The sequence below is a fragment of the Labrus bergylta genome, chromosome 17 (assembly GCF_963930695.1).
Source record: "Labrus bergylta chromosome 17, fLabBer1.1, whole genome shotgun sequence".
Taxonomy (NCBI): domain Eukaryota; kingdom Metazoa; phylum Chordata; class Actinopteri; order Labriformes; family Labridae; genus Labrus; species Labrus bergylta.
In genome coordinates this window covers 23,507,715-23,520,647 of record NC_089211.1, presented here as the reverse complement: position 1 = coordinate 23,520,647, position 12,933 = coordinate 23,507,715, and the positions used below count along the sequence as shown (strand labels likewise).

General features: G+C 40.1%; 2 protein-coding genes across 4 annotated transcripts in view; one reads left to right on the top strand and one right to left on the bottom strand.

Annotated features, from left to right (window-relative positions):
* Positions 1-237: 237 nt before the first annotated feature.
* tmed2 (transmembrane p24 trafficking protein 2) lies at positions 238-3,439 on the bottom strand. Of its 2 annotated transcripts, XM_065965698.1 has the most exons (5): positions 3,078-3,439; positions 1,511-1,703; positions 1,324-1,341; positions 870-977; positions 238-767 (listed from the first exon to the last, which is right to left on the bottom strand). In XM_065965698.1, the coding sequence occupies exons 1-5, from the start codon at positions 3,255-3,257 to the stop codon at positions 643-645; spliced, it is 624 nt and encodes a 207-aa protein (XP_065821770.1). In that variant the 5' UTR covers positions 3,258-3,439; the 3' UTR covers positions 238-642. The 2 variants fall into 2 exon arrangements, with proteins under 2 accessions (XP_065821770.1, XP_020508615.1); XM_020652959.3 differs by lacking the exon at positions 1,324-1,341 and having other exon boundaries at positions 3,078-3,436.
* A 4,908-nt stretch (positions 3,440-8,347) lies between these two features.
* Positions 8,348-12,933, top strand: part of ptpn11a (protein tyrosine phosphatase non-receptor type 11a) — an 18,556-nt gene continuing 13,970 nt past the window's right edge. For both annotated transcript variants that reach the window (XR_002278585.3, XM_020652953.3), the window contains exons 1-2: positions 8,348-8,630; positions 11,569-11,691. Coding sequence is in view for 1 of the 2 variants with exons in the window: in XM_020652953.3 (XP_020508609.1) it covers positions 8,617-8,630; positions 11,569-11,691 (137 nt within the window). In the remaining variant the exon portion in view is untranslated. The remainder of the gene's footprint in view (positions 8,631-11,568; positions 11,692-12,933) is intronic.

Here is a 12,933-nt window from a genome sequence, read left to right as displayed (position 1 = left end):
GATATTTCGACGTTTTCATTTAGGAGTGCAATTTGTTGTTATTAGAAAGCATCGACTAAAAATGTGCAGATATCCAAAAACCTGCCAATTCATTCTCTAACTTGGCTTAGACAAACACAAAGCTCCCTGTTTCTTGGACTAAATCGAATGCTTTTCTTGTACTATAGGAAAAGGGTCCCATTTATATCTTATTAAGGGCTACATTCTCCTGTGGTTACCCCCACACATGCCTATCCATTGTCTTTTTTTTTTTTTTTTTTATCTGTCATAACTTATAAATATGAGCCTCAACACCTTCCACGGCCAAAAGCGTACTGGCAGGTAACTGGTACTTATCAAATTATATTGGACAAAAGGAAACTAAACAAAACCCTAATGGACACTGACATCTATATCCCCAAATATTTTGGCCATTCATTCCAAACAAACACTAAGTACATTTTATTTTCTTTTTTTTGAAGAAGGAACCAAACAGGTAACAGTAGAACAAAAGCATCAAGAGATCCAATCATAAGTAGGCTTTACTTCAAAAACTGCCAGCCTCATATCCAGAGTGTAAATAACTGTCTTGGTGTTGGAGAAAAAAAAAAACAGTGGAGAACACACAGAGGGATCGTTTTTTTTTTTTTTTAGTCGATCGCACTAAACCACTCGTCGTACTTCGAAAAATCTCTTCAGGTAGTAAATCTGTCCGAGTGTCATCGCCACCAGAACCAGAGCTTCGAAGAACGACCACAGCACCACTCTGCTGTTTGTGTTGTCATTGACTAGAAATGAGAAGAAGAAAGCGAGACATTTCATGAGACAACGGTCAAACTTTTTTTTTTTTTTTGAAGTACAATGAAGGCTGTTATCGGACTGTGACTCACTCGCTCGGTGTATCCTCTCCCGAACCTCCATGTACTCCTGCTCATGCTTTACAGCTGTCATGGCAACTGCCAGCTCATTGATCATCTCCTCCAGCTTGTTTTGGTGGGCTGAAAACAGGCAGACATGAGCATCAGAAATAGGCCACATCATGGTTGTTTTGCACACACACACACACACACAAAAAAAGACATGCTTGAGGTATGCAATTCATGCATAACAACTGTGTGACTGTCAGTATGTCTCAGGTGATGCTCTTCAATCACCAGAGACATTTATAAATCCAACACTGTGCACATAATCAAACCAGTCACAAACATCACAACTCCCTGTGTACAGTAGAAATGCAAAAATATTAGTTTATACTAATGGGAACAACAGTGGTTAGGGAAGGCGCTGCAGTGCATAACAAACTCAAAAGTCTACGTGTAACAGCACTTTTGCCCTGAGCCCTACCATCCCAGCTGTCACCACCTAAAAAAGGAGGAGAAAAAGCCCCCAAAATAAAAATCAAACAGGACACATGACGCCAGAATACAGTCAGAAAACGGATTTGCACTCGTGTGGAAAATGGCTGAAGTACATGACACATAGAGGTTTTCATCTTTGTATTCATTTGGTCACAAGTTCACCCTTTGTGTACCTTCTGTCTCCATGTCTTGGCCTTTGGGCGCTTCTCCGATATCGATGGTGAACATGACGATCTTGGGCGTCATGGTGGACATCTTGTTGCTGAAGCAGAACTTGTAGGTGCCGTCCATGTGTGCTGCGACAGAGTACTTCCCACTGGACTCTCTGTCGCCTTTGTAAATCTGCTTGCCATCCGGCCCCGTTATCTAGAAGGGACGCAGGGAATAAGAGTAAAAAAACTCTGCTGCATGACATGCTATGGCATCAAAACTACCTCAGTGATTATAGAAAGAATATTCCACATGACCCTCAATTGAGGATTCTAAGTCATTAAATATGAATAACCCTCATAAGTATTTTTATCTGACTTGCCGGTACTGCGGGTAAAAAATGCATACTGATAAAAGTGGAAATCTGATCTCCCCCTCTCTCTCTCTCTCTCTCTCAAAGACTCTGACTCCATGAATTTACTTCATACTGTACTCAACAGAAGATCCTCTACAGCAGAAAGTAAAGACCCACAATGTTCAGATTGAATTGAGGAGGTTCACAGACGCTTTACCTCGACTTGATTGTTAAAAACAGACTTTGTCTTGTACACCTGGTTCTTCTTTTCTACCTGTACCCCATGTTATTATGTATTTCTGTAATGTTTATAATTAGAGCTCCCAACTAAAACCTGTGTCTGGTCCTATATTGAAGTAATTTACATATCAGATATCTCACTGACGAAGCCGATCCATGTCACCAATCAAGAAAGATCCATTCTCGACTCCGCAGCAGAAATTTCCAAATACACTTCTTTTGATTTATTTGGCCATTTTCCATAATAAATACAATGCAAGCGTTACTACAAAACTTTAAATTATGATTATAAAACCAGTATCGGTATCAGAACTGGCAAAGAGTGGATCAGTGAATCTCTGTTTTTAATATAACTATGAATGGTATTTCTACATTTTTTTAAAAATATATAATGTAAACACTGAAAATGTATGATTTGTCTTAATTTTAATAAATAAAAACATCATTTTAAAAAGAGGGCACTGCTGCAAGAGGACATTAACAACATGGAGTGGTCAGCTGTAACATATGGCAGCAACATGCATCTACACAGAGACACATTAGTGCACTAATAACATGTAAAAGCAGCATATTTACAAAAACTACTCAATGCATGGCTTGCAAGAAAAACCGGTTAAACTGCATAAAAAAGGACCAAACACAGGTTTTGCTACATAGTATTAACTAGCCGGACGAAATGCTAATGCTGCACTTCCTGTATCGTAATGAATAATTCAAGCGTGATTGTCACACATTGACCAGCAGCAAACATGGAAACATTCTCATTCTTTAGTGATGATTTAATCCGAACTTGTAAACATTTTGCATGAGAGAGCGAATTAACAACCTGCAAGTCTGACAGCAACTAGTTCCACTTGATGTTACGCAGGCGACGCTAGTTAGCTGAAGCTAGCGCGAGGGGCCTTAGGCGTCACAAGCAGGTGAGTTATTATTAAAAGAAACGTTTAATAAAATGTTTCGCTGAAGGTGATGAGTATCTACAGGACATGTCTCACCTCCACGTCGATGTCCAGAAAGCCTCCTTCAGCCACCTCGAACATGAGGCCCATCTTAGTGCCGGAGTTGACCCGCTCGTAGAAGCACTCGTCGGCATGGGCGTCTATGCTAACGAAGTATCCGGACGCGGTGCTCGACAGGACGGCCAGCAGCACGACCAGCTCCGGCACGGTAAACATGTTTAAAGATACTCGGTGTCACAACAAACCTGGCGATACAAGAGAGTGCCTCTGCTTCAGTGTGTCCTAGAGGGAGTGCGGGATTGTCGGTTCGTGTGGGTGAATAAGTTGCGGGGTTAAGAGCCGCAGCAGCCTGAGAGCTCTCTGACTGCCACGTACGGGCTTAAACGGCGAACTGTAAGGGACAAACTTCAGAGAGTGCGCCGCGCAAACCTGTCAGAATGAAGGGGGGGGGGGGGGGGGGGGGGGGAGACATGTCAAATGTCTTTTATACGGAAGAGGATTAGTACGGAGCCCCTGAAGTGCCAAATTATCTAATTTATGCGCAGAACATATTATTTTTTAGGTTTACAAATTGTTCAGAATTTAAAAAAAAAAAAAAAAAAAAAAAAAAAGTAAAAGCAGCAATGGAGACACAATTTAAAGCACAAAAATAGAAAACCGTATTTTTATTTTTATTATTTGTTCCGTACATGTCAAAACTCTTGAAAAAAATAAAAATGAAAATAATGAAGTCTCATAATTTCAACTTTATATCTCATAATTTCGACTTTATATCTCATAATTTCAACTTTATATCTCATTATTATGACTTTATATCTCATAATTTCAACTTTATATCTCATAATTTCGACTTTATATCTCATAATTTCAACTTTATATACTTTATATCTCATAATTTCAACTTTATATCTCATAATTTCGACTTTTTATCTCATAATTATGACTTTATTATTTTCATTTTTATTTTTTTAACTGGCGGAAATGGGCTTCCATACAAAACACACAACAGAAAAGGAAAAAAAAAAAGAAAAATTCACACTTCCCATTCACTATCCCATGTGCGGAAAGGAGCAGGGAGAAGAATAAATCTTGTTTTGCCTGCCCCCTTACTCAAAAAGAAAACAATAAATGTCTGGATGGTTCTGTCCAAATTACAATCAATGAATGAATATCATGCCAACATAAAACAAATCTGACAATTCAGTCTTTACTTCCTCAGAAATAAGAAGGAAAACACACACTAACTGCCACTTTCATACCGTCTGATAACTTTGTTCTTGTACATTTTCTTAAACTGAAATATCTGAACTCGAAATAAGTCCAGTACAAAAAAAAATGAAACACTTTCTCACATGTAAAATGAGACACAATGTAAGTTACAATAGAAAATATATGTACTCTTGTTTGGAGAATTTTTTTACATTTATTATTGCACGTGAGTTTTTTATTATTATTTTGGGGTATTTTATGTTTTAAGAGATAGGACAGTGGATAGAGTTGGAATTCAGGCAGAGAGAGTGGGGGAATGACACGCGGGAAAGGAGACACAGGTCGGATTCGAACCCGGGCCACCCGCTTTGAGTACTATAGCCTCAGTAAATGGGGTGTGTGAACACTTAACATTAGACTACGGGTGCCCCCGCACCTGAGATTTTTCACAGCTGTTCCTACACATTACAGTGATTACACAATTTTTGCTTATAGTTATTTTTTGCCTAGTGGGGCCTTGTGGTTTGAGATGCTCTCTGGCCTGTGGTGTCTCAGATTGTAGGCTGAGTCGTCCACTCGAACAGAGCATGAGCTGGATGACGTTTGTCAAGTGTAAACAAGTCGTGATCTCAAGAAAACTACCAGAAATTACTTGTTATCATGGGAAAAATTAGTAAAATAGAAGGTCTGGATGTATGCCCCCTTAGGGCTTCCGCATGAATATCTACTTTTCAAACAAGTAATTTCTGCTTGTGTGTCCTGCTTTCTGTGTTGGTGGTTGAGACTGAACATGAGAAATGCAACAACATTCTCGTCTCCTTTTCTGCACCGCCTTCATGCATCAGTGCAGACAGGAGCGTGGCAGCCGTCAGACACTTCTCTGCTTCTTCACTGAATGTGCTAAATCAGCACAGTCAGAAGTGCTTGACACATTCGAGGTTTTCAGATGGCATCATCAGAAGGTTTGGCAGCTAACCTGACACATCCATGGCTGAGGTGTCTGTCATTTTAAGATGGCTGAAGAGAAGAGGAGCTTCAACTACTTCATTATAATATGCATGTTTTTACGAGGGCATTAAAGATGCTTTTTTTGCTCACTGAATCTTCCGAGTTTGTGGTATATGTGTTTTTGGATTTTGAATAACGATGTTTTCTTCATGATTTCTTTTGGTGTAAGACTCCCACACTGCCAACATTGTCCCTCCTGTTTGATCATGAACACAGCTAGGGATGTAACAATTCACTCAACTCACGATACAATTCTCTCACGATTTGTTTCACAAAATGAGACTGTAGACAAATTATGTCTGAAAAAGATTCCTTCAGGGGCTTGTCAGTGTGGTTTGACCTTTCAATGTTTTTTTTTCTCTCAACAAGGGGAGGTGATCGTAGCTTCTCATTGTGGTGTCAATTAAATGCTGCATCATGTTAGTTGTGCTATTTGTGTAGTTTCCTGTCTTGTTGTAATATTTTCACACAGTTTTTGTCTTGTCTGTTTTCTTCTCACCTCTTTAATTTTCTGTAAAGCCAAAATGCTTCCACACCTCGAATTTGAAAAGACGGTGGTGCATCCTCAATTTCTAAATCTTGCTCTGCAGCTGCCAACTGCCTCTGCTCTACAGCTGCTGAGGCTCCCCATATTATTGAGATTCCGAATCTTCATACCTTTGATTCGATTCATCACAATTTTAGGATTAATCTTTACATCCATAAAAACAACAGATCAGAGTTTGCCCAACAGGTGACTTCCTCTGACCAATAACAAATCTCCTCTCAGGAGTAGTTAGTTGGTGTACTAAATGCCATCATCATAATTGGCATGACACAACAGAAAAACATCGACTATACTGACATTAGATTCAAGATTTTTATTTGTCACATGCTTATACAGATGTGCAGTGAAATGTAAACCAATGCATGATTATGAAGTATTTTTTCTACCTCATCATTTAATTCACCATCTAAGGATTAAGCTGTTATATTTAATGAATGCATGATTATTTTGATTGTTACCATGTCTTCCTTTTGCAAGAATAGTCCATTATGTTCTTTTTTAAAGCAGATATATAGGCTATTTATTTAAAAATGCAGTGATGACCACAACGCAAAAAAAAAAAATAAAGAAATGCATTTTCACCAGCTTGTTAAATTTAGAGTTTGTAATGTTATATTATATTTTTTTTTCCTGTATGAGACTTTTAATGCTGGCTAAAGGTTATTACCAAAAGCACTTCTTCTTTATGACTCATTAAGTCAAAAATGTAACTGCTGTGAAATTAAACTCAAGTAAAGTCAAAGCACTATGTTAACGAAACTCTCTGGAACAAGATGACTAAAGCATAAAAAATTTATTTAAAAAAATTCTACTTTTTTGTTGTTTTTATAAATAGGTGACCACGTTACGCGCGGTCTCCGCAGTGGTTGGCTCTGGAATGTTTCGCTTTGACGTTAACGCGGCGTCCTCTCGAACTTCGACCGGACACCGCACCGCTTGCCGCTTGTGCCGCTTGTGCCGCTTGTGACGCTGGATTCTTGATATAAGCTGTGAATGAAAAGATAGGACTCCTCCAACCGCTGTCACACATTTCCACGGATCGCCCGAGCTCTGTAGTTCATTTAAAGGGGATGAAGCGGCATCGAAGAACGCGTAAAAAAAAGTCCAATCTGGTGATGGGAATTTCATCTCTTTTCAGTGAGGAGGTTTATTTGGCTCAATGAGATCCGACTACTATGGCTCCATATAAAGATCTACATCAGAATCTAAATCAGAGTAGAACAGATAATATAAAAAAAAGAGGCAAGTATTGCATGAGAGGTTGGGTTGCACTTGTGATATTTACCAATATTTTCACTTATTGGAATGCATACACAAATATATTCTTTATTGCATTATAAGTTTGGTATAATGCCCGGCGTACACTGTACGATTGTAGAAAAGTTGTGGCAGAGCTCACACTGTATGAGTTAAATCATGACAGAGCAGTAGCCTACACAGCAGCAACAACACTCTTACTCTCTCTCTCACACTCTCAGCATCATCAATAAACACAAGCTTATCATAACAAAGATAAATCATAACAAATATTCCCGGTCAGCTGGAGGTCCGCAGATATTTCTGCCAATGTGTCTTCCGTGACAGGAGGAGAGATTACACGAGTACACAGGTTTTGCCTGCTGTTGCCATGGTTATTTTGGATGCTATGCGCCAGTTTGTCCAGGAAAATAAAGGTAAATAAAGCATTTTATTTTGATTGGATGCAGTCACCTCCGCATACCAAATGCTTCTCACTTAGCTTCTTTCTTAATGTTATTACACAGTTAGACATTACATAGTGTTTGATGAAGTATTTGTCTAATCACCCTTTGAACGGACTTGTATTCATTTACAAAAACAAAAAAGAGGAAAATAATAATCAATTCCCCTTCGTCGATCAAATTACAGATCAGTTTTGTACAGTTTCGTAAGCTGCTCGCTTACAAAACAGCGACAGAAACGTCTCCTCCTTACTTTAACTCTCTGATCCAGGTCTACACTCCTTCCCGCCCACTACGCTCTGCCAACAAACGGCGTCTGATCCAACCTTCACAACAGGGTCCTAAGTCTCTGACTAGACTCTTCTCGTCTGTCGCCCCCCGGTGGTGGAATGAACTTCCAAAACTCCATGTGATCTACAGAGTCCCTCTGCACCTTTAAGAAAAAGCTAAAGACCCAGCTCTTTCATGAATACCTACTAACTTAATGATGATGGTCTCCATATTACTGATGATGATGGTTTTTGTTTGATAACGATGACTTATAAGATGGTTTCTATACTGATTAGAGCTCTCAAGAACTGCCCTCAATGTTGTGCTTTGCCTCTGGTCACTTCCTGTCAGCACCTGTGTGTCCAATCAGACTCAAAGCTGATCGTTTACTCTTACTCACATTGTTCCCCTTTTTTTCTAGATCCTTGCTTGTGTTGTTCTTACTCTCTGATTGGATAAAAAGCATCTGCTAAGTGAATTGTAGAATCGTTTCGAAATAACCGACTCGTTTATGAACCACCCCCCTCACTAACGCGCACCCTATGCCGCGCACCCTCTGGTTTTTTTGTCGCATGTTTGGTGACGTCACATAATCGACTCGCTCTGAGGCCTATACGGAGTTTTTTTTTTTTTTCTCCAACGCCTTGCTCCTAAAAAAAAAAAAAAATTCTCCCTCCTACGATGCCCAGATTTCGGTGCCCGTTTTGACCGGGTGTTTCGAGGCCCATGAAGCTTTACTCTATCCTGTGATCGACGCGGAAAAAACGGTCGGAAAAAAACGGTTCAGCCAGCTAATTGTAGCCAAAGCGAGGAAAGTGAAGCGACGAGAGGAGAAGAAAACATGACATCTCGGAGGTAAGAGAGCCCACACAGATAACTTTAACCTAACTCAGCTGTTTGGGATGAATGCATCTAAGACTGTAAACAAACACTGAGTGTGCTGAAGTTTATACTGTTGGGGGGGGGAGGGGGGAGGGGGGGCTGATGCTAGTGGAGAAGCTAACTTAGCACACACCGGCAGCTCAGTGCACAGAAGATGTTTAGGTTTGTAAACACTGTAAACACTGTAAACACTGTAAACACTGGGACATGGCTTCTCCCTCTGATGCCACATTAACATCTTTAGCGACACAGTCTTTATTTAGGGGAACAGGAAGACAATATGGAGGATACAGCTCTTGTTTCAGGTCAGATTTTCTTGCTTTGAATGTCTCAAAAGGCTCCAACACTCAAAAACAAAAAGTGACACTATGGAGGAAATGTATTGTTGTTGTTGTTGTTGTTGTTTTCTGTTGTAGTTTGAGTTGTCATGATACTTTAAAATTTTCAAACTTTAAAGGGGAAGTTTAATGAAAAATCCACTTTTACAGTGTGTGTGTGTGTGTGTGTGTGTGTGTGTGTGTGTGTGTGTGTGTGTGTGTGTGTGTGTTTTAACATATATTTGGATAACCTGACCCACAAAATGTGAATTAAACTCATCCAGTCCTTTAGTTTGTGGTCTGCATAAGGCTTTACAACACAGAGGAAAAATACTCTGTTTTAAATTTGCTCTCCTTGTGACATCACAGTGGGATTCTGATTTAAAAACAAAACAAAAAAACCTCCCCTCCCCTGGTGTCTCCACCCCCAGCCTAGATAGATAGATAGATAGATAGATAGATAGATAGATACTTTATTGATCCAGAGGGAAATTCAAAGCATCCAGTAGCAGGTTACAAAGACGTACATGAAACATTTGTTTCAAATTAAACACAAAACCGACGCCCCCCCCTCCCATACATATAGATTAACCTGAAAAAAAAGATTTAAAGAATACCTCTAGATGAATCAAACTTAAACTGTGCAATTAAAAATAGACTTATACAAGAAATGTACATAACCCGTGCAGGGATAAAAATATATGTGAAATTTAAATAAGAACCTAAAAACAGTTGAGGGAAAAAGAAAATCTGTAATTAGACCTGAATATAAAAAATAAAAAGGTGTTGACCTTCTGAAGTCGTGTTGTTTAAATATGTACAGCAATGTTTTAAAAAGCAGATAGTGCAGAGTTATCAAAAACAGACATTAAAGTAAGTAACAGGCAGTGCAAACATTAAATTAAAGGTGCTACTTAAGTAAATTGAGGTGATCATTAAAGTGTCTGACTAGAGGCTGACTCTTGGGACAGCTGTGCAGATGGGAAATGGAAAAAGGAAGATTTAGTCCAACTGTGCTGCGTTCCCCCTGCCATAACCGTGAGGTGTTGTACAGACGTACGGCCAGGGGGACAAAAGAGTTGTTGAGTGTGTCTGTGGAGCACTGAACACACTCCTCTGCCTGCTGAAGGTGCTGTGCAGAGGGTGGGGGGTGTTGTCCATGATGAAGAGCATTCTGTTCAGGGTCCTTCTCTCTGCCACCGTCACTAGAGAGTCCAGCTCTGCACCCACCACAGAGCCAGCCTTTCCTCACCAGCCTGTCCAGCCGTGCTGCGTCCCTCTTCTTGCTGCTTCCTCCCCAGCACACCACAGCATAGAAGAGGACGCTGGCCAAACACTTTAGAGCAAAACTTTAGCGTAGGTCCTCCATTTTTATTCTCGTTATAGAGGAGTGATGTCTACCAGCAAAACTCAGAGGGGGCTCATTGCATTTAAAGAGACACACACACCAAAACGGAGCGTTCTGAGAGAGCTGGTTTATACAGGGTCACAAACCTCCTCTGGTGCTTGATTCATGTTATATTTTGACCAAAGCACAGCACAGATGTTTCATTTAGACCACAGGGGGACTGTTTGAAAAGGTGGAGGAGGGGGATAATATGTCTTCTAATATGTAACTAAAAATGAAACCCTGTCGATACCACAGCAAAAGACATATAGAGGTCCTAGCACCCAATATAAGGTCATTTCTTTGTTTTACAAGTACGACTAATTGCAAGCAAATTCCTACACACCAAAGTTGTAATAGTTTAGGGATTGTTTTTAAAAGTTATATTTCTATTCGTTGTGACCATATGTTTTATTTGTAAATGTTGGGGGGGAAAATTACCCAGAGTGAGTGTGCCTTTAATCACTCTGAACACTGAAAAACAAGCAATACATGGAAATAAATAAGAATAATGAATACATTAGAAATGAGCGAACTATGTTCTTGAGGTGGTGGTGATATTACAACAAACACATTTACCACACATGACAAAACGAGCGCAACACGGCGTGCCGCATCGTAATCGTTTAATCTCGATTGTCTTGTTTTCTCGATCATGACGACTACATCATCATTGAAACTGGATTTAAGCAGATCATTTAAAAAGAAGATACTTGGCGGCCATATAGAGTCGATATAGTTTTTTCCCCCACCTTGAGTATTTGTGCAATTAAGACGTTCTCTCCTAAGCATCTGAAGAAGTGTGGGTAGTTCGTTAAAGCGTCGTCACTTTTGGATATAATCACTGAGTAAATAACGCAACATGTACTGTGGTATCAAAAAGTACAAAAGTAGTTGTGATAAAATGAGTTATATTGTGTTTCATATCCAGTTGTGTGGTGTGTGTGTTCTGTGCAAAGACACAGTGGTGGCATTGTGGGATTGTTTTCAGAGAACTTAGTCAGCATGCCGTGCACAGTGCTTTTTTGTTGCATTACTGTAAGTCTCTGTGTTGTAATTAAAAACATCGCACAGTGAATAGAAGTCATTCTGTAGTAAATAGAATGTGGTAAACAGCGAATGGGATTCACTGTTGTAAACGGGGAGACAGCGTTGCACTGCACAATGAGGCCAATCACAGTGTGGTTTTTTTTTTTCTCTCTTGCAGGTGGTTTCACCCTAACATCACAGGTGTGGAGGCTGAAAACCTGCTGCTGACTCGCGGGGTGGATGGAAGCTTTTTGGCCAGGCCCAGTAAGAGTAATCCAGGAGACTTCACCCTCTCAGTGCGGTGAGTAGAGATGCACTGATTCACTTTTTTTTTTCCAGTACTGATCCAATGTATGTACTTCTTAAAAAATACACTTTGAATCCATTGATCCAGAATCGTTTTGTATCGAAAATAAACTCTCAATTGAATCGTAATCGAATTGAATCGCGAGACACCCAAAGATTCCCAGCCCTAAGTACAGATACTGATTCCGATTTTTTTTGAATCATGATCGTTATTGTTGTTGTTGGTATTACATGTAACCCCACCTGCAGGAACAGAGGGGGGAAGTCACCCAGGCTTCATCCAGTAATATTTACAGTCTATGCTCCAAACCAATTTATGGTGGATTTGTGAAAAGGAAACTATTTTATGAACTTAGATGTAGTGGATACAACTATTAATCAATTAGCTGTTATGTTTGAAATGAATCAGCAGCCGTGTTGACGATCAGGTTTTTTTGCTCTGAGGACAAAACGTCAACATTTTTTCTGCTTCCAGCTCCTCAAATATGAAGATTGTCTTTAAACTCAGCGAGACATTTTTAGGCCGTCATCTAATTCTTTAGAAGAAACTTTGTTCAACCAAAAAAGTCTCCGCAAAAATAATCACCAGAGATTTGAAATCCCCCGTTTGCAGCCGCCGTAATACGACCCGGGGAGTGTTTCCGCGCTGCCCTCAGAGTGCCTGACAAATCAATAGATGCAGCTCGAAATGCGCTGAAATATTCACACAGCTTATTGACGTCGGAATAATGAGGATAAAAATAGAATCCCCACAGTGAGTACCATCTCCATCTTGAGCCTGCATGTGTGCTCAAAGATGGCGGGCAAACCAGCATCATCCAAACAGTCTTTTTTTTTTACTGTTGGAGACAAAAAGAGAGTCAGTGGTTTTTATGTCGGGGCCCGTCGTGTCATAAATTATTCAGATGACTTATCATTAACTCCGTTCAGCTGATGTCGCCGAGGTTATTTTGGTAACAGGCGCTTATTTGAAGCCGTTCAGTCTCTCATCTGGCTCCGTATTTACTTCCTTTGGAAACAAAACAAGTCATGCTCCTCGTCCACGGGGAGTCTCGTCCCTCTCTACCGGGTCAAACCAGCTCTCTCTCTCTCTCTCTCTGTCTCTCTCTCTCTCTCTCTCTCTCTCTCTCTCTGTCTCTCTCTCTCTCTCTCTCTCTCTCTCTCTCTCTCTCTCTCTCTGTCTCTCTCTCTCTCTCTCTCTCTCTCTCTCTCTCTCTCTCTCTCTCTCTCTCTCTCT

Coding starts and splice junctions, on each gene's coding strand:
- tmed2 (XM_065965698.1), bottom strand. CDS start 3,257: ATGTTTACCGTGCCGGAGCTGGTCGTGCTGCTGGCCGTCCTGTCGAGC. Junction 1,704..3,077: donor TTCTGGACATCGACGTGGAG/GTGAGACATGTC, acceptor CGTCCCTTCTAG/ATAACGGGGCCGGATGGCAA. Junction 768..869: donor GGAGAGGATACACCGAGCGA/GTGAGTCACAGT, acceptor TCTCATTTCTAG/TCAATGACAACACAAACAGC.